Genomic DNA, 26557 nt, shown 5'->3' on the forward strand with positions numbered 1-26557 from the left:
GAGAGCATTTCCTACTAAGTCTTTCTCATTATAGGATACAAATCAGATACTTTAGCTCTGAAGTTTAAAATATCGACGTAACAAAACAAAACAAAAAATAAAACATTTGACTGAACTGGGGTTGTTAGCCAAGGCAAGGGAATGCACATGGAATGAATGCTACAATTTTCTGAAATCCTTGGAAGTTTCTCAGGGTCTTCTGGAGGACACCCAAAACTATTTCTAACTGCACGCTACGGCCGGGGGGGAGGGAGAAGAAGGAGAGGAGGAGGGATGAAGATGATGAGGAGGAGGAGAGAATGGGAGGGGAGGACACTCACCTTGATTAAACCATTCCTCTATAGTTATCCAAGGAAGCAGCAGCAATGCCAAAAAACACAAAGCAGGGAGAAGAGAGAATAGGCATGGTGAAAAAAAACAAACGATGTGCGTGTTTGAGCGTGTGTGTGTGTGTGTCAAGGAGGTGCGGTGTTACACACGTCAACACAAAAATAAGTCATTATTTCCTGAAGGGGAATCAGTGAAGGCCGTAAGAGACGGTTAAGAAAGGGTGTGTTTGTGTGTGTAGGGGGACTCTGCAACGAGAACGGTGTTATACGGAGGATTAGGTGACAATACACTGATAGGCAAAAAACATATTCCATTATGAGGGAAGGTAGAAAGTCAAAGAGGGAATATGTTTAAAAGTGGCATCGAATGTCAGAGTGTGAATAAGTGTTTTGTCAGAATGGCTGTGTGGGCAGAGCAGGAATAAGAGCCTGGAAATGTGAACGACTGGGTTTGAGCTGATCGCAGATCTGGATTTCAATCTCTATGTGACACTGCGGTCAGATCTAGTCTATGTTCATTTCAGCTCTACAGAAACCACTGTGTGTTAGCGCTGTTCTCAGAGAACATGCTAACAATTATTTCTCCCTAAGAACTGTGTCTGTTGCTGAAGGCCAGATCTTCTTTTTCCGATTATATTACTGATTATATAATTTTTTTATCTCCTTCTGGCAACTGAAACTAAAATGTGACCAAGCAACCTGACAGCAGGACTTTATATTTATTTTATATTTATTTACTACCAAAAAAATTAGAAAAACAAGGAAGACATTGCAATTCATTGCACATTTAGAGCATCATTTTTTCTACAAAATAAGGAAAAAACACTTCATGTTTGAATCCCTTTAAATATAATAATATCCGGAATGTGAATCATAATGTCTGTCTTCTACAAATTGCAATTTTTCTCAGCATTAACTGGAATTTTGAAGTGTATCTCATATTTATTGGATTGCACATCAGTGGATTGTACAAGAATGGCAACATAGGTGTTGAAATCAGTTGCATATGAAACAAACCCCAGCTTTTCAAAATAAAGGACCCCTTTTTTTTTTTTCTTTCATTTGCTTGCAGAAATGCATGTTGGATTTTGGGATTTTTACACAGACTGCTCAAAGATCCCTAAAGGGCCAGAAGGCCACGTCTGCTCCAACATGTGGATAAATGATTTCAGTATAAATCTGTACATGTGAAAAGCTGGAGTGGGCTTGATCTCTGAACTGATGGTCAGAGTCTAAGGTCACTGTTTGGATACTATTTTTCATCAGCAGGTTAATTTCAGATATTATTATTGGACCGGAGGAGGATAACAGTTTTCTCTTCCAGGCAACTTTATGATTCCTCTCTTTCCCTTTCCGTCTTCTCACCTTTGGCCTTCTTTCCCCCGAAGCAGCCGGCGTCATCCTTCTTTTTTCTTTGTGGCCCCGCGGATCCAGGGGCCTGAAGGGCCGACGGGTCCTGGAATCTCTCGGCGCCAGGCACCTCTTTGTGCACGTGATAGGAGAGGTTCCTCATGATGCAAACGCAGTTCTCCACGGACTGCGGAGAGAGGAGAGACAGCCGTAGCACCGGCCGCACGCTGCAGCTGCGGCGCGTGCGGCGGAAGCCTGGTCGTTTCCTCACCTTGTTGTCCATGTCTTTCTTCCCCACGGCGGATTGCAGCGCGTGCAGCAGAGCGTCTACCAGGCCGTCGCATTCCCTCAGTCTGCGCCGAGCCTCTGCCCCGTCTGAGCTCACGTTTCTGCAGGACAAAGACAGAACAAGGAGTCAGGAGAGGGTAGTCCTAGCATACTGGATATACACATGCCGGGAAAGTAAAATGTTTAAAGTAGAATTCATCCTACAACTGATTGTAGCTGGTTAGATGAGACCAAAATGTAACTTTTTAAGCTAATCACCCTGAACACACAATGACACAAACACGGTGGTGGCAGCATCAAGCTGTGGGGATGCTTTGCTTCAACAGAAACTGGAAAGCTGCTCAAAGCTGATTGGTTTGGAGCTGAACGCAGGGAACTCCTGGAAGAAAAGGTTTTAGAAAAACAAAATATGGTGTGAAAAACCATATTTTGTATATGACTGGATCCCTAAATTCATGATTAACTGATTGCAAGTTTATTGTGAAGAAGGTAGAAGAAATTGACAAAATTTTCTACTTGATGATTTTGGCAGATTTGACAAAAAGCTTGAACACATCTGATCTACAGGCTGCAAAAGACGTCAGATCAGAGCAGAGACTTACACAACAAAAAACAGAGTCAGAGTCACAATTTTAGATAAAAAGCATATTCATGTCTAAGAATGATCCAGTCAAAGTTCAGCCTTAAATTCAGTTAGGAATCTGTGGTAAGTGTTAAGAATGAATGTTTACAAATCTCACTAAGCTAGAGCTGTTTAGTGAGTAACAGAGAAGATTCAAGGACATAAATTTTGATTCAATTCGTTGTATTGATGTTAAAATTCTTAACATCAACTCTTCTTAACATGCAAAGCTTCCAGCTGGAACATTTGTGCCTGAACGTTTCTGGTACGTCTATAAATCTGACGCACAATCGACATCCACAAACAAAAACCTGCTTCTCCTGAACAACTTGTGGTTCATTTTTGCTTCAAAACTATATAAACCATATAATCTGACGCTGTAAAAGACTGTTGTTGTGTTCAAGATGAGCTAAAAGAATACGTTATTCAAGTATAAAATAGCATCTCAATGCTAAACTGGCTGCATCAAGAAATCTCCATCCCACGGCTAATGTTAGCATTCACAGTCTACATTTGTAAAGGAGTATTTTTCGAAGAAGTTACAGGAATGATGAGTTTCCGAAACTCTTGAAAGCTGATGGCTGAATAATCTAAACGACAGTTTAAAAAAACCAATAAATGTCTTTGTTGAGTTTATACGTCAACTCGATAATTTAGCAACAAGAAATGTTTAAGCTTAAAATGCTTACTTTGTCAATGTGTAATTTTTGATTAAAATGTGAATACTTGCAAAAATGAGTTACAGATAATGCAAGTAACTCAATTAAACATTTTAGTCGAGTACCAACATTATGAAGAAAAAGTTAAATTATTAATATAAAATTCTTTTCTTGGTGTCTAGGGGGAGAAACGTGAAAAGCCATCCCTCTTACACAGTGAGCAGCCAGAGCACAGCTGGTTCAGCAGCAGCAGCAGAGCTGGAGGAGTCTTAGAGTGGTTGTCTGACTGTCTGTGAAAGGCAAGGCTCTAAAGAGGGTTAAAGGATAGACGGGGCTCCTCGCTCCTCACCGGGGACTTCATTTATGACGGCTTCCAACCCACGTAATCCCATTAGCTGACCCCCAGTCAGTTCTGTGGAGGCTGGCAGCCTTGCAGAGGTAAGCAGAATGTTTTTTTTTTTTTTTTTCCCTTTCACGCTTTTATTGCTGCATCAACATCCAACACGGCTGCAAATTAGGCCGGGTCCGAGCGCAGGTGTATAACATGACGCATTTACAGTAAAATAACAGATTATTAGTTTTTACTTTATTTCCATTATTTTACTTTCATAAATATATGACTACGCATGCAGCTGTAGGGAACTTTGGCACACCTAAAGCCAGATCTAACACCAAACTTACCCTTTTGTGTAGAGGAATGACAAGGAATGCACCGATCCAAGTTTTTCACTTCTGATACCGATATCCGGGGTTTAGTATGGACCGATACCGAACTGATGCAGACAAACTGAAGTGCTTAACTGAATGAAAACGTTCCTTCAAGTGTTTGTTACATTCAAATGTTGGTTCAGAAAGTGCAATTAGGAACTCTAAATGTAATTTGAACAGGCCAAACTCACCAGCTAATCTGAATAAATTCACAAATATTAATACAACATCTAAGTAGGAATCATACGAGTATATATATGTTTGTGCATTTGCGTGAACACTTGATATGTATATGTTCACAGAATGTAGAAAGAATAATTGCAATAGGTTGTGTAAAGGAAAAGTGTAAATACCTCTCTGCTTGTTGTTTTATCACTAAATGTACAGCTTTTTATGTAAATATAAGGGGATCTTAATGAACAAGCAAACAAATGTTTACGTTCACCAACAAATTTACAAATGAGACGTCAACCTATCAGCCATTTTTTAAACGCGTAATCTGCAAAGTAAAGCTACTCTTCAGTGGAGACCTGGCCAGCGGAACCGTCATAGATCTAAACTCGTCCGTCAAAAAAAAAAAAAAGGCTCACCACCACCTCTGTAAACACAACCAAAGCAGTGTCTGCCTCTGATTTATTTGACAGGGGTGAGTTTGGGGGGATTGCTGGCACAAACGAGGGTTTTATTGGCAGATGTTTCATTTTCAGGAGCCTTTTGGGGGAGAGAGGCCAGACGTGGGAGGTGTGTGGACGTGCATCTGTTGGTGAAGACGGTCTGGGCGGTCGGGGAGGCGGTGGAGGAGGCTGCTGCTGTCTGCCGCTGAAATATTTAGTCCTTCAGATGGTTTATGACCTTTAAGATTTGATGAGTATCGATCCGGAGCCGTTCTGGCGTTTTACCAGTTGTCAGAGTTTGCAACTTCATAAGAATACTCGGCTGAGCTGCAGCCTGGGCCGGCTGCAGGCCCGCTCCGCGAGAACTGTGCACCAACTGCTGCTGTGACATTCACTGGCTCGTTGCTGCGTGACTCCTGGAAGTAGCGTTGGGTTGCTATGGCAACTGTAAGAGGAACAGTGGAGCTGTAGATTTTAAAGTTTAGCTGACATTTTGGAGGCTTCCGGGTGACATTGGTCTGATTTTGTTGTGCGCTACCAAAATTAATAACCAATTCAGCAGATCTGGTTTAATGAAGCGTTTAAAATTCCAACTCTTTGAAACATACAATTTTCTCTTCTTTTTTTTTGTCCCTCCAACATTTATTGTTAACACGCATCCAAGAGTTGATTGGATGAATGAACTCCAATATTAAACCATAAAGTGTTTCTACAAAGTGTTGGTTTAAGAGTTTGCACAATCAGGTCACTGCAGTGTTTTTACTTTTTAAAGATTTATAGTTTTTTTATTCCCACCTAGGTCTTATTTGTACGGGGCATCCATCACAATAAAGGTGGGGAAAAGATACATAGTGTGAATATTTTTAGGTGTTAAAAACCTGAAATTCTAACGAGGGTGTGTACCGGTGCCCCACTTTAATATTTCATTTTGCTGCCTTTAAATTGTATGACACTATTCATGAATTGTAGCATTTTCTTTGATGGGCTTTTGCAAAGTCACAAGATTAATTTGCATTCAGAGTTATAATTTTTTTCACCAAGATTTAGTAGCATTGTTTGTATCCAAGAAGATTAGGGTGACTGGGAAAAAAAACTAAATTTGACTTGATTAGGGCCACTGAAAATTCTGACTAGTATCAGAACTTTTTTTTTTTTCCAGTGGCCCTAATTTTGTTTTCCCCATACGTTCTCTTAAATCTAAGCATATATATTTTTTATTATTTTTCCAAAAACTACATTCAGGTATAAATGATCATTTTGGCAGAATTTCCATGTCAAAAATAATGAAGATTTGGAGCTTTTCTGCACTCTGGTTCTGGTTCTGCCAGTCAATCCTTAAATAAATGAACTGGATATTTTCACTGGCAAAAAAAAAAAAAAAAAAAAGAGCAGAAACTAAACATATAACCTTTCAAAGAAAGCAACTCATAACTTTCATGCAACATTTTCTCTTATTCTGAGGGACTCGGAGAGGAAGTAAGTGTGCACTCAGAAAACCTGCAAGGACATTTTCAGGCCTTTTTTTTTACACTTGATCTTGATGTGTCTACGGTGCCGGAGCCTTTTCAGATAAAGCGTGGGTGTGAAGGTCACGCAGAGCGGCTTGGTCATCAGAAGACAATGGAGCAGCTGGGAGGAACGGGCTGCAGCAGGACTGATGGAGATGGATGAAGACGCGGCTGCCCTCTGCTACCGGCCGGCAAGGTTAACAGCAGCATTGCGGGACCATATGCTCGCCCTCGGGTTAGGCTTTTACCACGCTGATCCCAACTCGGATTTAACTTATTGATTTTGCTTCTTATCTTGTTATTGGTCGGGAAGTTCTCACAACGGCCGGATAAATAAAGGGCAAAAAGAGAGACAGTAAAGCCGGCGTGTTTGGTTGTCAGATTTAAAGTGCCAGAAGCACACTTTGTCGTCAGGTTTCATCAATGCAAGGATCTAGTCAAAGATTACAGAGGATGCACTGGTTGTGCTATTTTTGAACTATAATTTGCACATTTTGTTAAACGTTTGCATATTTGTTGCAATCTGTACAGCTACATCAGTTTGATGTCCTTAAAGTCAATTTTATATATTTTTCATTTCCACTAAGTTATTGGCCTATTAAAGGTATCATGATAAACAACAACATGATCAATAATAGCTTCCAAACCAAACAGTCTTCAGTCTGGTTAATTTGTCTCAACTATCTCTCTTTTTTTGAACGATTATTTTATTGACAGACTTTATGACTCATTTTATTTGTTGTTTTTATTCTAGATATTCTAAATGTATTTCATTTCCAGTGTCTAAATGCTCATTAGAATTGAAAAGTTTCTTGATTTTTGAGAATGTGTTCTTGTGTTATTACGCCATTCCTGTTTCATTACTTGAAAATGGTTTCAAAACAATCAACATCATTTATTGCCATAACATCTGGGGCAATTTATCATCCAGGAAAATTTATCATGACAGGCCTAACTTACTGTCCCTATGACTTAAAATCCATTTTTTATGGTTGTTCGGAGAGAATTGTGCAGTTGTTCCTGCACCCTGATGATAAGCTGGCTGAAAGAGGATAGTGTAGTACTAACTTATTGGTTACAAAAACAGACAAATACAGATGTCTGGAAATATTTCTGCCTGCCAAAAACACAGGCAGTCATGGTGTAGGAACTAAATGACCATAATAATGGTTTAAAAATACATTTAGAAAGTGACACAATCAACTGCAAACTGGAACTAATAACCCTGCTGAAGTCAGCCGGTAGTACTTGTGTTCCTTTATATCAGTGATTCTCAAAATGTGGGCACTCTCCCTTTAATTCCAGTATGTTGAGTATTGCAAGTGGAACTAATGTACAGTGGAGCCTTGATATCATGGGCGTTTGGCCCGCAAATAGTTAAAATCTGTGAATACTTAAGACTCAGCTAAATAAAAAACCAAACTGCCTCATTTAATAGTTCACTCACCAGATGAGTGAACTATCAATACGAATTAATATGCACAGTGGAAAGCATTTTAGCGCTACCACGGATGGTAATGTCTACAGTCTTCCTTATCTACACTTTTTGTTTTTGACTTTTTCCTCATCAACACACCTCTTCCTAAGTCCTGTGTGCTTTTAGGTCAGAGTGTTTATTCCATATTTTCCTTCAGACTCCTACAAATGTATAAATACGTTTGATTTCCTGAAATGTGATTAGCTAAAATGAACTGACCCGATGAGTACATCATTTGTGTATGAAACATGTATTTGTTGTTTTAAACGGAGAAACTTTCAACACTCACCTGAGCTTTGTGACTCTCTGTATGTGTGAGTGTATGTACTCACACATATGTGTTGTCATCATGACTATAATAATAAGTAGGTTATTGTTTTAGCAGCAGCAATATGTAATATTCTACTGCAAATGTCTTTATGTTTAATATCATACAGTCTCCATCTTCTTCTCGTCTATAGCTGCGCCTACAAATCTCCAGGATACACAAAATATTTTCATTTCAAAAGAAAACACAAATGGAAAAGGTAATTTAGTGATTTTTTTTTGTTTTGTTTTTTTGGTGATTTGTAGTCTGAGCTTTGGTTTTAAACAAAAGAGATGGGAAATGATCTTTTCTTTTATAGAAACTAAAAACCATTCTAACACACAGACCACGCCTCTTCTCAAAGACGACAGTAAAAACCCGTCATCTTTGGCTGATGAAACATTCCCCATTCAGAACCGCCTTACTACCAGTCACAACAAAACGCAGAAACAGCCCCCCGTTTCCTGTTTCGGCGACTACACTGTTGGTGTTGTTTACACAGGCAGGTCCTTAATAATAAAATAAGAATAATAAAAAATTTAAAAAAAGAAAAACTATTCTTGGCTTCGCTGAGGACTAAGTGGGTCTCCGTCGGTAAACAGATTTTCCTTGGCATCAGCACTTCTCCCCCGTGCGCAAACCCTGCGTCTAGGCAACTGTGGGGCTTAGCTACAGTTGCTATGGAGACATATCTTCCTCAGCAGGACCAGTGTCTTGGGTCAAAAGGAGTGGAGGGGCTGATGGTTAGAGTTAGAGATATGTGACAAAAATGAGCCAAGTACAAATCAAGGGCGTTAAAATGTTTGCAACCTGAACTCACAAGAGGAGTAGATTTGACAGATAAATAAAATCGTGAAACAAAGCAGCAGGAAGTGACAACAGCGAGCCCTCTGAGGCCCCGATGTCAAATGCTACAACTTCAAAAAAACGTTCCCTTATTTCTTTCTAGTTTGCCAGTGTTGATATTCAGAGCAGAAGGCTCAGGAAGTAAAAAGTAAGAAGTTTCCACACTCGCTTTAGGCAGACAGAGCAGCACGCTGTGTGTAGCTGGTGCTGCCTCTCAGCGATGCTGTTCTGGACAGCGACCAGAACAGAAAGATGAGCCGTGTGGACTGCAGTCTAGACAGGCCTGGCTGGCCCAGGCAGGAGGAGACAGCGAGGCTGGACATGAGGCACAGTAACACACACACGCACACACCCACACACACACACACACACACACACAGGCGCAGTTACACGCTACTACCGTCTGTCACTCTGAGAGGAAGCCAGAAACACAGGAAGGTAGAAGGAAGCTAATAGAGGTTGTTCTGATGGAAACAAGAGGAATACGAGACGAGGGAAATTACATCTAAAAACATGCGGTTTTATTTTTTATTGTATTTGGACCAACACAACTTTTGGTTTGAAATAAATAAACGTAAACACGTATAAAAACGATATCCTCACGATCGATCGATCAAGCGGCTTTTCACCGGAAAAATGGAATAAATAAAAATGTCGATAATAAACGAGATAGTTTCATGTTTTATGGGGGTTATTTAAGCACAATGGCACTTTAAAAAAAATACATTATTTATTAATCTCTTCATATACAACAGTAGACAGCAAAAATACAAAATCTTACCAAGTTTTTTTGTCTAGTTTCCAGTACAAACATCTTAGTACACTTGAAATATGAAAAATACTAACTTACAAGTAACGTTTCTGCCAGAAATTGGTGCGTTTTTGGAATAAATAATTCCTTAATATTGATGGAAAAGTAATAGAAGTAATAGCTCCACTGCTAGATAATTTCACTTTTAACTAATAGCTTTTCATCAACATTAAGGACTTGTAGGCCTAATACAAGCTCCTATATTAGAAGTTACTTGTAAGTCAATTTTATCGAACTTAAAGTGTACTAAGATATTTGCACTAGAAGCGGGACCAAAAATACTTGTTACGACTTTGTGTTTGTGAAATGTTCCCCCTGCAAGCTACATATCTGGAAACAACTTCATGTGTTCCCCTTTCTTAGAAAGCAGTTTTGTATTTACATTGCCCTGTAGAATTACAAAGCTCATAACTTCAGTACAAAAGTAATATATTAGCTTTTCAATATTTTAAGTAACATTTATGGGGATGTTTTTATTTATAAGCTGTTTATGTAATTATTACCAGCTGCCAACGTGACATCACATGTTGAAAGGTTTGTTTTGAACTTGTCACGGTAATGCTGGCATTAGTAAAACAGAAGATTCAGTAAAAAGGCTCAAAAGGCCTTTGGTTTCAGATTAACAGAAGAAGAAGAAAAAAAATCCTGTCCATTCAGTGACAGAAGAACAACGCTTTCACAGCAGTAATGAGTTCTCAAGACGCTCTAGGGAAAGAAGACGACGTCCTCCTCAACATTTCCAATTGGAAGCAGAGAAACCTAAGTGATGAGGAAAACACTGACGACATCAGCTGAAATGTATTACAGAGTAAAAGTGATCAGAGCGTCGAGAAGGTAGAAGTGTCTGTCAGCGCCGGCCCGGAAGGAGGGCGTGCGTTAAACAGCTCCCCTTGTGATCAGCTGTTGAAGCAAAGCTTGTTGTAAGGAGCCATGGGAGCAGCTGCTCCAGCTGAAGACGGTCCTACCCCGATTAGTGCAAAGGCTCGTGGAAATATTAGGTTTAGGCTTCAGGTGTTTAGCGTTAACATCGCAGTAACTCGGCTGAATTTAATTTGACTCTCGGTGCAAGAGCTGGCAAACTCAATAGTAAGATTGAAAGTGCGGTCCATCTCATGAGGAGCTAACCAGAGGCTGTCGGAACGACTTTGTCGTCGTTAAAGTGAGGGAAAGCCGTCACACCCGTGTAGTTTAGGCTTGACCCCCTTTTGTAGCGATGCCTACGTGTCTAATGTTGAAGTGAGAAGGGAAGTAGATGTAGAGTTACCCTGCTGAGGTGACAGTCTGCTAATAAACATGCTTGGTTTGACCGACTGGAAGCTCTTATGTAAGCGTGGAAAATGGGGCCTGGTTGAGAACAGAAATGGGGACTGAGTGAATTCTTTTATCACCTCCTAAACTAAACAGTCAGAGCTCCAATTCACGTTAACATCAAGACTGATTCTGAACCGAATAAATCTACATTAAACAAATATTCTATGTTTTAAAATACATCAAACCTTTATTCGCCATGTAGAAAACAAAAAAAAGCAGCTTTTTCAAAACTGTTCTGCCATTAGCACCCTATCAGAGTAAAACAAACATAAAAAGCAATACCATAACTAGTCAAATCTGGATTGGAATATTCTGTGCTGATTACTAATTCTTTAAAACATTGTGATTTGTTAAAGCTTTTAATTTCCCAAAAAGAATGCTAAAATCTTTTCTACATTCCTCCAGAAGAGCATACTACAACCAAAAGTTATTAATACTCTTGGAATACTTCAATTATACCAAAGATTTTCTTCTGAGTGGAAGTAAAATAAATGTTTTGGAGGGATTCAGCCAGAGTCCCAAATGAAGATTAGGGTAATGGCTAGGAGGCCATCCAATCCGAAGACAAATCTTTAAAAATACGAGTGGAAACATGCAAAAAGCTGGTCAGACATAGAAAAAAAAAAAAACTTGCTTCATGCAGTAAAGATCCATTTATTATTCAGAAGGATAAGATGTCTCATTTGTGGTGAATACAATATTTAAATCTCTACTGCATTAATAATTTTGACCATAACTGTACATGGACAGAGAAATACACTTGAAATATTAGTCAAAGACGTGAAGGTGCAAAAATGATAAAACATCACAAATTGGCACAACAGAAGTGATGCTAAACAACAGAAGTAAGGCTAATGCTAAAGCAAAATTTTGGCTAAAACTGAAAAATGAAAAATCTAAAATGTTAAAATGAAATTTATGCCAAACTTGGTAGCATCACTTCTGCTTTAGCATAACGTCTGTCTTTTTGGTGTTGCATGTTGGCTTTTGCATTTTATTGACCCTTCTGGACCTTTCAGATTGATCAGATTGTGGAGTGCTTGCAGTAAACAGGAATAAAAACCCCAGAAAGATTAGAAGTGAACTACTTCCCACAAAACCAGAAGCTGTAAAACCTCTTCAGAAGTGAACGCATGTTGCACGTGAACAAACGGAGGTCGGAGGTTTAATGTTTTGTCACAGACAAAAGTCGCCCAGTGATCCCAGTATGGACGGCCCAGCATTCCTTACATACAAACACCCACAGGTCAGGAAGGGAGGAACCCTGCATCTGCTGCGTCATAAATCAACAACGCACCTATAGAGCTCATACCGGACCCTGACCCGCGGTCCACTAACAGCTCAACATACACCACACCTGTCTCACTTTGCAGCCGGCATCTTAGTCACAACAAACATGGAAGGGCTTTGCTTTGGGGGTTTTTTTCCTTCCACTGTGTATATTAAAATAATCCTCGGTTAAATCCAGGACGGTCACTTAAATGTGTGCACATACTGGAAACTCTGAAAATTTTACTTGAATGAATGGACCATCTGGCTCCTCATTTGTGCCTGCTGTCTCTCTGCGTCTTTTCTTCTCCTAAAAACTGGTTTGGTCCAGAAGTTTTTAATCTGTCTGAGCTTTTAAAACATATTAGTAGCTTTTTTTTTTTTTTTTTTTTTTTCTTAAACCAAGACAAGCCAAAACTGTATTTTTCTAAATTATCATTTCAAAAAATTTGGGAACATTCCCTGGAAGCCTTTTGAAATCTAATTTGTTTTTCTTTGGATGAAGCGGGAGACAGTCGGAGCGGGACTGCAGCTAATTATCTTTCGTCCGTCCAACTTGAGCCAAACGCTGGTCCAAAACCCAAATATATACAATTTTCAATCAGTCCCGAAACTGACAGAAGAGCTGCACATTTAAACAAATGAAATTCCACAAACTAATTTGCCAACTAAAAACCTTTTTTTTTTTTTACTAATATTTAAATACTTCCCTTTCACTCAAAATTTATTTTTATCTTTTGCATAAAAATCTATTATTCGCTCCCTCATCCACAGTGCCCTGCAAAAGTCTTGAACTTTTCCACCTTTGGTGAATTTACAACTGAGAGCTTCTATGTATTTTATGACCAACACCAACTGAGGACATAATTGGACAATCTGAGCAGTGGGGGGTTACTGTGTTCAGGCCACTTTACTCTGAAATCACTAACTAAAATCCAGGGCAAAACCACTCTATTAATAAACAAAAAACATCTGTCGGCACTTAATCTCAGCATAAATCCAGCTGTTCTGTAAAGGCTGAGAGGTTTAATAGAGGACAACTATTAGTCTTGTGCTTCACTGTTCAATTTATTTTTTTGTTTTTAGAAAAGTAGCAATAACAATAACAATGCTAACACTTAAAGAGCGGTAACTAGCCCTAGTTACAATGCTTGAAGGAAATACAGCAAACATGGGAGAATGTGCTCTGCTCAGATGAACTTTTCAGTCTGCATGCAAAACACTACAAGTGGCAGCATCATGCTGTGAGGGAAGATTTCTTCCAACAGGGAAAAAGAAAGCTGGTTGATAGGAGGAGGGATGATAAATATGGTCCAATCCTCAATTGAGTTTGAGGTGGATGTTTCCGTTCCATCTAGGGATGGACAATCTGGTTGAAAAACGAATCATGACATGAGGGCTTCATATCAGTCAATATTGATAATTACTGATTAGGTTTTTGTTTTAAGTATCTGAAATACTGCCAAACTGGTGACGTGACATTTTCTGTTTTATCCAACATTTCCCTTCAAGCTGTTGCATTAATTTTCTCCTTATTCTCCACAACATTGTTTTGTTTTTGTTTTTGTTTTTTTATTTATTTATAAGCAGTTTTGAGGCACTGTGGAAAACACAAAACTGCTGCTGAGCAAGTTAAGCAGCACGTCGTTGCTAGGCAACCAAAGAGCGAGTGAGTAAGTTGACACCACCCACCTTGATTAGCTGGGCTGTGAGAGTTTGAATGGCTAAAGTCTCTCCTCTGCCTACATCCCCCAGGATGCATCAGGGTTCATTGAAATGACTGAAAAGTCTATCTATTGGTACTGATTACATTATATCTATTGTAATATATATATGTATATATATATATATATATATATATATATATATATATATATATATATATATATATATATATATATATATATATATACTGATTTAGAAACTTGTGTTGTGTTGAGTAGGTGACATGTAAATGTGTGCTACACATCGGACCGAGACAATCCAGTGTAGAACCGAGTTTGGTGCGGACTCTACCTGAGGCAGCCGGACGTGTTCTTGAAGACGGTGGTCCACTCCGCGTCCCGGGGCTTGGAGTCCTCGTTGGGTTCGTGCTCCCACCCCGAGTGGGGGATTATGACCTCGTTGGTCATGGTCTGCAGCCCGTGGTTGATGATCACCATCTTCAGGGGCTCGTAGGACGACAGATTCCAAAGGGTACCTGAGGGGGGCGGCAGAGAGGAGAAACAATACAGACATTATGTAAGAGCAAAGAAAATGTATGATCATGAGAAAAAGGAAGACGCCACTGAAGATATGTTCAATGACATTTGACAAAAGGTGACCTTAGGGCGGATTAAGGTAGAAAAACGATCAGAATGAAAAGTGTAAACAAGGTAAAGAACAAGAAAAGAGATGCCAGGCAGCCAGAAAGGAGGAGTGGAGAAAATCGTCGACGGAAAATGAAAGTGACGCAACGTAGTGAAAGCTTAGTAGCAGACAAAGACAAGTCAAGCAGGCTTCATGACTGAAATCAAAAACACATTTAGTTCTGTCTTAAACCAGCCACAAACCAGAATGTCACATATTTCACTGAAAACATGTTCACACTCAGTTTTTTCGCTTTAACAGAGCTCATATACTGTACGTCAGCCAGCTTTACTACCTCGAGAGCTACTGTAACCATTTGTTTTATAGATGCTGTGTGCGTCCAGGTCATTCTCTCCCTATGAAATCGGCACCGAGAGAGATTTTACGCATCAGTCACCTTCCAAACAACATGAACAGAGAAGCGGTGGCCGCACATCTAATCACAGAAAAACAACCTCCAGCCTATTTTACAGGAAAGAAAAACAGCAAAACAAAACAAAGCAAAGGAGGAGGGAACAAAAGAACACGGGTACATGCAGGAAACCAGATAGAGTTTGCTTTCCACCAGAGAAGCAGGAAGTAAAAGCTGAGTGAGAGAAGAGATATTTGGAAGCACAGCCATGCAAGTCGCAGAGACAAAATATTCTGTTCCACGGGGTTCCAACACACGCTGCGGTGATCGGACCGCTAATTTGCAAAACAACAACGTATATTAGATTTACACAAAGATATGGATTGTGACTGGAAACAGGTGGATGCAGAGGAGTTGGAAGGTCAAAAATATTCTGGTAATCTTACAAGAGTGAACACAGTGTGCATACGCACTGCTAGGTAATGTCACTGTAACGCCCGATATTGTCAAAGTAGTTACTGTGGCAAGAAATGAGCTATTCTCAGCATCAGTGAGGTGTTTAAGCAGAGATGGAAGGAGCTTTTTAAAAAGGAACTGCATTTTATACTTCATATTGAGATGATCAGGCTGCGACATGGAGAGAGAGAGCTAAACTTCAGCAGGTAACAGGAAAACTCAATGTTTCAAAGCAGATTAGTTCTGTTTGCGCGTTCAGTCTGTCCTTCATTGAATATCAGCTGGTCAAAAAAAAAATAAAAAAATCAAGGGTTAAAAACAGGCCACATGTTCTAAATTTTATATGAAATTTTTACAGAATATTCAAAAGCTTTTTCTGTCACTGTTTCCATTTTTCTGGTGTTTTCTTCAAATTCAGTCAAGACTTCAACGTACCTACAGTAATCACCAATAACTGAAAATATCTGTTCTGATGAGACTCGTTTGTCAGATCAAAAGTACATTTTGAAAATATCCTAAAAGCTGGCATTAAATATACTTTTCATTGGGGCGTGCTGTGGTGGCGTAGGGGACAGCACGACCCACGCTTGGAGGCCTTGAGTCCTCGACGCGGCCGTCGTGGGTTCGATTCCCGGACCCGGTGACATTTGCCACATGTCTTCCCCCCTTTCTCGCCTCCTTTCCTGTCACCTACTGTCATATAAGGGACACTAGAGCCCACAAAAGACCCCCTGGAGGGAAGATATATATATATATATATATATATATATATATATATATATATGTATATACTTTTCATTAAGCCAACACTTCTATATTAATATGCTTCTGATGTAAACAATCTATTGTTATGTTTTCTTCAACTACAAGTGGAAAATCATTATAATTAGCAGAAATGAATGTCCACCTGTATAGTTTATTTATATAAGGTGTTTCAATAATCCTCAGATTTATGCAATGGCTATGTATGTTGCAAATTAGTTTTAGCGTCAAAACATATGACAGTACTGGCATTTAATCCATCTCTACTGCTCCCTTCATTGTATCAGTTTAAAGTGTGGGATGCAAACCTAACGTATGAGGTTTCTATTCAAAAACGCATAATGTGTCAAAAACTAACATATATTCTGTTTATAGGGTGGGGGGGGAACCACAGTGCTAGCCTGTCTCCCTCTCTTTGCCTCCAAGCCTCATGCTTCAGAGAAATAATAGCTGGGAGCTCAAGTATTAAGATTAAACATAGATTCACACGCCTGTGCACACGCACATGCAGCCATGCTCAATGCGTCCGAGCGCACGTCCACAGACGCCCGCAGTGTGTGGTTGTGTTTTGCAGTTGAACGGCGGACCATTAGCAGAGCGCTGAAGCCGTCATACATTCTGGCACGGACCTCTAATAAAGTTCCTGTACATTTTCCAGACGGTCAGTATTTCCTCTGTGCAGTCGTGCCCAGACACACACAAGAAAAAAAAAACAAAAGAAGAAGCTGGACTAAAAATAACTCTCGGATTGGTTGAGACTGTTTTATTTGCCAAAAGGTTTGGTGAACGAACGAATGAATGCAAATAGGCAAGTTAGGATAAACACGTGTTTTTCCGCGTTCTCGTTCTTTAGTGTCTTTAATCCAACTTTGTCATCAAGGTAAAGAACATATCTGTCCAAAAATAGGTATTTTTGAGAAAACCTCATATTAGCAAATGAAGGGTGTAATTTCAGCAACCCCCAGGAATAAAAACTTCATATACTGCCTGACAGACTGTATCCAGCGGCAAATTATTCCCAAAGCACGACACAACCAAAGCTAAAGTAATTACATTGCTGAATAATTGCGTGCTTTGTTCACAGTAAATTTCATACCTCTATAATCCAATATCGAGTTGTTTTTCACAGCACTTTTGTGGTATGTTTAACTTGAACATATTGATATGCTTTCATCAGCATAATTAGAGCTTTATTTGGACGTAAAAACACCAGAACTATGTTCATTTGCTGAACCGTCTGAAAGGTTTTCTAAGAACAACAAAGAGTTTAGCTGGTGTGGTCACAATAATCACTGAATAGTCTGAAGCATACACTGTGGAAAAATGTTTAAGGTGGCAACTGCCAATAAACACAGGTTTCTACAACTCAGAAGCTACTTGCTACTATACATTTAAAACCAATGAGAACCTATAAAATAAACTTGATGTATTTCATAGAAAAATACATCAGAATACCATAGAAACAAGTGGCAAAAATAACTAAAGTGTGTGAAAAACTAAATTTCTGCCCATCCCAGAACTTTTTCCAACAACTGCAGTTGACTACTTGGCATAGCCGTTGTCTGTTTTCATATACTAACAGGAGATGCTCCAAATGCTATACTTCTATATTACCTAGACACACTGAACTGCTAACTGTGCAGCTGTATCCATGAATGAGTAATCATCAGCCCAGAAATTGCCTCAAAGAACCAGACAGCTTCTTCTAATGTTAATTTAAACATTCCAGATGGAGGCTTAGAGCTGTGAGGCACACTAGCACCACATCTCTTTTATTCCTTAATGACATAAAAACTATCTTGCATGATGTAGTGAGGCTATACAGATCAAACAGCTTGAGTTATGAGCTCACTTTAGCTTGTACCTTTTAAAGGTGTAGGTGAGTATTAAAAAAAGTATTTGTCTCTGCCAGAATGAACTCAAAGACCATCTGTAGCAATGTATGACGAATACTGAAGGTCTGAAGATCGACTCCTCAAAGTCTTTAATGACATAAAGGAATTGTATTATTTTTATTGGATCTCACAGAAATCGCTAAGATCCAAAGATGCACCATTTTCCAAAGACGTTCAGGGAAATTAACCAGGTCAAGTTGTTTTTCCTCTTTGGCTTTTAAGCAGTTCATTCCCTTACAACAGTCTGGTCAATCAAAGTGACTGACAAAGGCGAGCTCCCACCATCTTGGTATGCTGCAACCATAAGTTTTATGACAACAAGTCGAAAAGAATTACACCTCCAAATCAATGTCACATATAAATGTTGATTTTAACATTTCTCAAAAGTATGTCAGTATAATATTTAAGGATTGCCACTGCTCCTTTAGTGCTCTACCTTATGATAATATACCAGAGAGCATTTGGATCCGTTTGCTGTGTTCAAGAGTAACCTTTTGATACAGTCTGACTTTTATTTGATGAATCAAATACTCAGAATAATTAAGAACTTGTACTTCCTCTCCTGCCTCACCAAAACCGCCAATGCTGTCGGCACATTCAAGGCACCTAAAGGTGAAATGAACATGAAGCGCTCCTTTATGCTGATGATTCACTGGTGTTTATTTTCAATCCTCAAACTTCTTCATCACTTTGGTGTCTCTCCTTTTAATCATCTTAAATAATCCCACAATGCAAGCTTTTGAGACAGTTGAATTTGATGAGGATAAAAATGGGACATGTAAGACAGTGAAACAGCTAAAACGACAACTTTGTATAATGACTTTGTATCAATCAAAACTGAAACCCAGGTGTTCCTTTCCTGGATTCGCTGTAACATTCAGTCTGTTCTAACATATATGTGGAATTGCTGAGAAGGTTTTAAAACAGAACAAATTTTAGGAACATTATATATTATATTACAATATATTTAATTTTATGAAAACATTTTTGCCATTTATGAACTTGCGAAAGGTGACAATAGTACTTCATGCCTCTGTTGCACAAAAATCTGATAGCCAGTGGACAAAATAGGGAAAAATGAATAGAATGACCATGAAAAAAAGAATAATATTGAACTGACCACACAATGCTAAAAGTCTAATACTGTATGAAATCTAATGGTTTAGAAAAATAGACCAGTTTTATGCCGTGGTCTCTGCCGAGGTAAACTATTCCACGGTTTTTAAGGCAGACACAGAGACACATGGTTACCCCCACATTTTAATCTAGATTTCATCATATCCAAGAAAAACAGGCATGTACACAAAAGTTCTCTTAAAGGTGAAAAAAAAAACATCAGATTGCGCCATCCCATGAAATCCTACTAAATGTATCTTCTATTTTATTATTCTTATTCAGTGCTATGGTATTTGACAAATGGATGCTGGTACGTACCTAATTAAAAGGAAATATAAAAGTCCAGGCAAGAATGTAACAATAATCAAACATTCATATGAGCTGTATGAGCGCTGGTGTTGTGACAGATAGCAGAACATTCACGCCTGCCTGCCGGGCTGACAGCTTGATTACGTTGTGTCATTAGCATCAGATTGTGACAGTGTGCAGTCAAAACAGAGCGAGCGCAGCACCAAGATGATCTTTTTACACCATCATCCTGATCACAAACTGTTCAGAAAATATCTAGTCCATATTTCCAGCGCGGCGACATGCTCCACGTATTCGGCGGATGAGCGATACACAGCACGCCAAAATACATCTTCATCATCTTCGCCGTTTGTTAATATATTCCACCCTACCATGAAATTAACTGCATGATGGTTTAATTACCTCGGTGCCAGAGTGGTCCTGTCTCAACAGTTTCAACTTCACATATCGGACGGAGTTTTGAACTCGTCGATCTTTAACCGCTGCTTTCAACGGCTCGGACGCGGATAAGGCAATTTGTAGAAACGAAGAAAGCGAGGAGTGAAAAGGTACCGGGACCCTTTTCTGCCAGAGATGACGCATGATGAGACACACGGCCTCGCCAATTCTTTCCACCCCGGCTGGTTGGCTGTCACCTCCAGTGCTCCAGCTGAAATACTGCTCAGTCCGCTGGAATCAGTCACCTCAACGCTGATCACATAAGCCTAAGGGGAGGGAAAGACATGTCTTTGCCGTGGCGGCGATCCATCAAATCCGACAGGCATACAGCCCACTGACAGAGCGTTATTCAGGATGACAAAGCGCCGTGGAAGTGACGATCTCCATCCAACGTCCTGTCGCCGTTTCAGGCCAGTGACTCTGGATCGGGTTTAGTCAGTTTGCTGTCCTCTGTCAGATTGTGAGAGACAGACGCCTGAGGGGAGTCCTGCTGTCTTCCAGGCACGGCTGACCCGAGGCAGAAACACCCAAGCACCAAGCACCTGGTACGAGTGCACAACTTTGTAAATGTGTCTAATAGCTGACCTTAAACGCATCGTGCAGATATGTAACCAGGATGAAAACTGTAGAGAGCACCGAGGATGGCATCGCTTGTGAAAAATTCAGAGCTGCTGAATGATAGATAAAAGTGTTCAAACTGGTGTTGCACTTGCATAAATCATGACACCAACTGAGGTTTGGGAAAAGCGACAAAAAAAAAAAAAAAAAAAAAGTAATTGGCCTCTCAATGCCGATCTTACATAAGCGTTCTTTTTATTATTTTTTTTGTAAAACAGAGTCAGGATCTACAGTTTAAAAGACTTCACAAGCAAGTCAGACCACTTTCAAGGTCTGGAAGTGCTGCTCCTTTCTGATTTATTAATGCTGTTTATCTGTTGAGGAAACTTCTCAGGGGTAAACAGTCAGACCGGGTCGCACTGGTTTCCTTTCAAAACTAATTGAAAAACAACAAAGTCTGACTGGAAGCACGAAAACGGTGGCGTTGGGTGATTTCCAATTAAAAGGCCAAAATTCATCAAAGGAAGTCCGTTTGTCTTCTGAGTCTCAGTTCTTGCCTTGTTTTTCCTTTAACGTCCCGCCCTGCCTGTTTGTCTCTGATTGGACAGGCTGGAGCTGGAAGGACGGGGAGTAGCACTGGGAACGGGACTGGAGCTGTAGCGGGGGCTAATTAAATTTTCCAGGCACCACTGGCAGACATGTTGCTCTTCAAGCAGAGCTATTAACTTAGTTCTGCCCATTACCGTTCTCCTCCTCTCCTTCTGCTCTTCACCCCTCCTGCCATCCATCAACGTCACAGTGGCAATGAGGGCTGGGGACGCAGTTTAGCAAAAGGGATGCAAAGTGCATAAAAACCCAACAAAGATGGAAACCGAAATATGCGGGCTCACGCTATTGACTACGTACGTGGTCTCTCATACACACTCGTGCACAAATGCGTATAAAGCGATTAATGAGAATGACAAAAGTAATTGAAATGTGACTGGAAGGACTTGGCATCGCACAGAAACTGAAGTCTACAGTGTGTCTCATGGATCACGCTAAGGAACGTCAGCCGTTGGCTCCCTCAAAAACCGTCTTCTAGTGATGTCTCGACCAGATCCCCCGTACTAGTCTAGTGGCCTAATCAAAGTAGTTTTAGATTTCCTCTGATGATGCCTGTGGTGTGTCTGCTGTCTGTAGTAGAACCAATAAACATCTTTGCTGTTGAGCTCTTGTCTATCCATTCAAGAAATTAGCAGCAAAAATGTTTTTTGATTTGTAGCTTCTTCTTTTTTTAAACACAAATCAAGTGTTATTTATTAATGAGAAAAAAAAAGTCATCCAGGAAATCACAAGTAAATAATCAAAACCATAGGAATGGGATGTGGCTTCACCAAAAATAATGTTTTAATTAGCTCTCCTGCAACAATTTGACAAACTTATTACTCAGCATTACTGAGTTTGAGTGTTCATCACTTCAAGTTAGCAACAAGGTGATGAACAAGGTGAAGCTGAATCGTTACTTAATCGCAGTTGTCTTTTTCTATTTTAATTAAACGAATCGCTGAAAATTAAGTTCCAATTCATTCGTTTTATTATTTTCATTGTTTAGTTTAAGACAAGTTGACGTTAAACAACCGGAAGACCGCAATCAGGTCCAACTCAGACGTCATTCATCTTCAGTTAGTGATTTCTCATGTCAAATTTCCTCGTTTGTAGTCTCATATGAGCAATAAAATCTGTGGAAAATGCAGCACCAATCATGATCTCACTTTTCACAAAGGAATCTGCTTGAGGCCACAAACAGCCCAGAGGCTGCTGAAACAGGAGAACAGAATTACTCTGAAAAGTAAAAAGTTCTAAAAATATAAATGACTTGTCTACATGTATCGTGAGTGTGTGCGTGTTGGAAAATGAAACCACTAGGTTCCTTCCACGCCACCCATTTCCACTAGGAGAAAACAGAGCTCTCTGAGTGGTTTTTGCATAGGGCTGCGCATACTTCCACAGCAAAACCCTTAAACATATGAACTAAGAAAAGGAGCCCCGTATTTAAAACAAAACAACAAAAAAAACCAAAACCTTGAATTATATTTAATTGCAGAAAAGCCCGGCCAATTCCAGACAAGTGGCTGGGGACGCAAGCTGAGCCTGCATTGTGAGGAGCTGGTTTCCTGCGGGGCAATGACCACCTAAAGCAGGATAAAGAGTAAACCAGCAAGAGAGCGAAAATCACCGTCTGTAGATAATGAATGAAGGAGAGGGGAAGAACAAATAAAAAAATAAAAACCCAGAGACTGAGCGTGGGAGGGCTGAATAATGAGTATGAGAGGGGGAGAAAAGCCTCCTTCCCTTCCGTCCTCCTTGTCTTGTGGTGAAGGGTTATTTTTAGCTTCAATAGGGAGCAACACGGTGCTGTAAAGGCAATCATTTCTGCAGCGGCACCGCCATCGCTCACTGCTACATCTCTGTCAAAACAAAGGAGACTCACTTATGCAAACACTTAGGCATGCATGCCCACAACGGTTCGCAACGCGCTGGGATTATAAAGACTGGCGTCAGCGTAAATAATAGCCTGTATGTTTGTAGTTGGGGGTGACAGTTGCACAGATATTCGTATTATGACGCCGAGTCAGAGCGGCTGTCAGTGCTGGAAACCTAACGAGACAACGACGTTCCTCCCCTAAAGAGCATAAAAACCAAATCCATTCCCCTCCTCCTTAAATTTCAGCATGCACTCTGTGTTTTCACTTGGCACCTACTTCACAAGGTCTGGGTATCTCACTTTAAAGTGTCTCATTTTTCACACGAGTGCACAGGAAAAAAAAAAGAAGAAGAAGAAGAAGAAAAGAAAAATCTCTTCTCATCTCTTCTCAGATGCCACAGTGTGTGAGCGTGTCAGGTTAAATCAGCTGGAATAAACTGAACCCACACACACACACACACACAAATGCACACACACGTATTTCCCAGCTGATTTCTACCGGAGCTTCACTTCTGATTCAATAGCTTCTCCAAGAAGAATTAAAACGTCTTCGGTTATCCGATGCGGATTACAGACTTTTCTACGGGGATCAATACTCGTGTGCTACTTGTTTCTTCCTGACGGTAGATCTTCTAGCTCTCAGTCCATCTTTCTGCTTACAGTACAGAACGCCGTGGCTTAAGTAATTAAATATCACCTTATTTGTTTCCACACACCGGCTCGGTTCAAGAGCCGTGGGGTTTCTGTGATAAAATCTGCTTCCAAGACTTAGAGCTTCCTCGTTACGGTGCAGCATCAGGTCTTTTACAGAAATGTATCGGATCCACAATTAGAAGGGAGAGTAATTTGCAGCTCTGCAGGCGATGTGCGCACACTTATCTCTTCCTAGCGACAAACTTTGATTCACGTAGCTTAGTGCGAAAGAGAGAAGAAAAAAAAATCAATCTCGCCTGCAACACAAACCAATCACATAAAGTAAGAGGTCCAAGCAGATATATAGACATTAACATCACTGAATTGCTGTAACATAACAAATTTGTATCAATAACTAGGAGCACACTGCAACGCAGAATATAAAAGATATGGCAGCCAACTGGAGAGAAAGAGACAGGACTGCCAAACTAAAGAACTACTGCATAGAGTTAAAGCTTCAAAGAGCAGACAGGAAGGAAAATATGTAAGGTTAGTGCCAGACGACTACACACTGAATAATCATGGGGTTTCTTTTTCCAAATTTATTAAGACCTCTTTTGACTATTAGACCTGGACACTTTTTGTTTTCACTTTGGACTCTGAAAAAAGGGCCTAGCAGTAATTCCTGCCGCTGGAGCAGAGTCAACCGAGCTCTCGCCAAGAAACCGAGAGCGAAAGAGAGAGTCTTTAACGTGTAATTAAAAGTTAGGATTTTTAGCCTATTGATTCTGTTGCAGCAATTTCACTTTGGAACGACTGTGTGAGCTTCAAACGGCATGGTAATGTGCAGCTGTAACAGACCTTAGAGAGATTTGCGAGACACACAGCTCTGTGTTCTGATGAACAGAGAGGAGAGAAGAGCGGAGACAGATGCGGTAGGGAATAAAACCCCCTGTTCTTCTCCGTAAACTTATGATCATGGTACAGCGTTTATATGCTGTCAAATCGAATTATAATCACAAGGAAGTTGGGGGAAATTTGTGACAGTCACAGATTTTTGATGGATAAAATATGGCGGTGGCAATTTCTTCCCCCTCTGAATATAAGTCGTTTAAAACCCATAAACAAGAATTTACTCCCTCTGCAGCTGTAAGCAGATGTTAATTATTTAAAGAGGCAGTATGTATTTTCCATGCACATAGATCCTCTTTATAGCACAATCACAAAACTGTTACCTTAAGTTATGAGGATGCTTGATATGACTTGAAAGCAATTGTACATCATAATTTAATGCCTTGAAATTGGGCCTCTGTCTCTTTAAAAACTAGTGCTCGCAACATCGTTCCTCTGTTAACCCTAGAACAACGTTTTTACAGTTGTTGCACTGAGAAGTAGCTTGTACAGTGATTACACAAACGTGCACTTCCACCAGGTGTTTGCTAAATGCTGCTGGCTAGTCTGAAGGGGCTGAGAGTTGGAGTTGTAGGCGCGGGGGCCGCCCAGGCGTTTTGCACAAGTGAATGGTTGCCATGGAGATTAAGGGATTTCTCAAACATGCATGAAAGAGTGAAGCTCCAGGTATGTCTTGATGAAAAACTGACATTATAGCACGGTGTAAATCTAGAAAAGTTTAGACAGAAAATACAACTGTATTTTTATTGGGAACTGTTCCTCTTACCGGTGATGAGTTCTCGAACCTCCATGTCGTTGGTCTTCCTCAGCAGACGGATGAGGGCCGGAATACCGTCACAGTTCTTGATAGCCACCTTGTTTTCATTATCCTTGCCGTAGGAGATGTTCCGAAGTGCGCCGCAGGCTTTGCGGTGCACTTCGGATTTGGGGTGATCCAAAAGGCTGACCAGAACGGGAATCCCTTTCAGCTGGCGGACGTCCTTCTTAATTTTGTCATTCTCGTAGCAGAGGTGCTGCAGATAGGCGGCGGCGTTGGACTTCACCGGGTCGATGGGGTGACCCAGCATGGCGATGACCTCGGGGAGATCGGGGTCTCGCCAGCGGGGGTCCTTGCGAATGCTGTCGATGGAAGGTGAACGCCGGCCGGCCATTCGGTCCAGACTGGCCATGCTTCCTCTCTCGGGCTGAGCAAGTGGTGCTGAATACATACCATGGATGTAAGGGTGGCGCTCATCAATCAGCTCTGCCTCAATGGGGTCATCTGGGTACCCTCTGCAAGATAACAGAAGGGAGGACAGTCAAGACACGTTAGATGGAAGAGGTAAATGGAGGGTGACTTGAATTTGTCTGAGAAGAATCAGACAGCCAGGGGACAGGCTAGAAGAAAAGCCAACGGAGGTGAGACTCACTGACTAATGAGGGGAAAAGTTAGAGGAGAGGACAAGGTGAGCCGGTGTTTGGATCTGTTCTCATCAGGTTTGTCAGTGGGACTCTGATGGCAGCCTTTTGCAATAAGCGAAATGATTTGCAGCATTCTGCTCCCTACCTCCTGTCAGTAGGAGTAACAAACATGTCAGATTTCAACAAACATCAAGTTGAAGAGAAAGCGACTAGGAGACAGGAAACAATTGCAAACCAACAGAGACAGAGGAACAACAACAACAACAAAAAAAAAGAAAAGCTTTGAGGGAAAGACCTGTGAAGTCTTCTTTTTATTTTAAAGGAACCCAGAATAAAAGGATTTGATATTTCTTCCCCCAGGGGGCAGAGAAAAGAGCCAAGCAGTTCCCCCAGGGAGGACTAGGAGCCCCTACAGTGCCTGCAGGGCTCCCTTTGCTCACAGCTCCAAACACTAGCATGCAGTCACTGAAATGTTAATGACCAACACTCTGGGATTTCTCTGCTAGCATTACCCTCATTAGCAGTTCTCCTATTAGTGTTGGGGACTTAAACAGTACTGAGCTCTAACTGCTTTTCTGGTGACAGAATTAAGGAGCAAAGTGGTCCACCGAGGGGGTGGGGGGTCCTTCACTGATCCGACATTTTCAAAGTCCCTTAGAGTCTGTTCTCTACGGTGCTCCACTCCAAAGACATTGTCATACATTCTTCATAGGAACATGGATGACTGTATTTGTTTGAATCCAGCGACAGGAGTGTTTGTCTGCTTTTTTTTAAACTCTTGAGAAGGCTTCCCACTTCTGACACCACATA

At 40.5% G+C, this 26557-nt stretch overlaps 1 protein-coding gene across 8 annotated transcripts in view; it reads right to left on the reverse strand.

Annotated features, from left to right (window-relative positions):
- arvcfb (ARVCF delta catenin family member b) overlaps positions 1-26557 on the reverse strand; it is a 220842-nt gene that overhangs the window by 38145 nt on the left and 156140 nt on the right. For 7 of the 8 annotated variants that reach the window (XM_044111816.1, XM_044111820.1, XM_044111814.1 and 4 more), the window contains 5 exons: positions 25113-25618; positions 14116-14299; positions 1951-2068; positions 1695-1866; positions 321-338 (listed from right to left, as the gene is read on the reverse strand). In XM_044111816.1, the coding sequence (XP_043967751.1) occupies positions 321-338; positions 1695-1866; positions 1951-2068; positions 14116-14299; positions 25113-25618 (998 nt within the window). The remainder of the gene's footprint in view (positions 1-320; positions 339-1694; positions 1867-1950; positions 2069-14115; positions 14300-25112; positions 25619-26557) is intronic. The other variant, XM_044111821.1, reaches the window with a different exon arrangement.

Source organism: Gambusia affinis, linkage group LG03 (genome assembly GCF_019740435.1).
Source record: "Gambusia affinis linkage group LG03, SWU_Gaff_1.0, whole genome shotgun sequence".
Classification (NCBI taxonomy): domain Eukaryota; kingdom Metazoa; phylum Chordata; class Actinopteri; order Cyprinodontiformes; family Poeciliidae; genus Gambusia; species Gambusia affinis.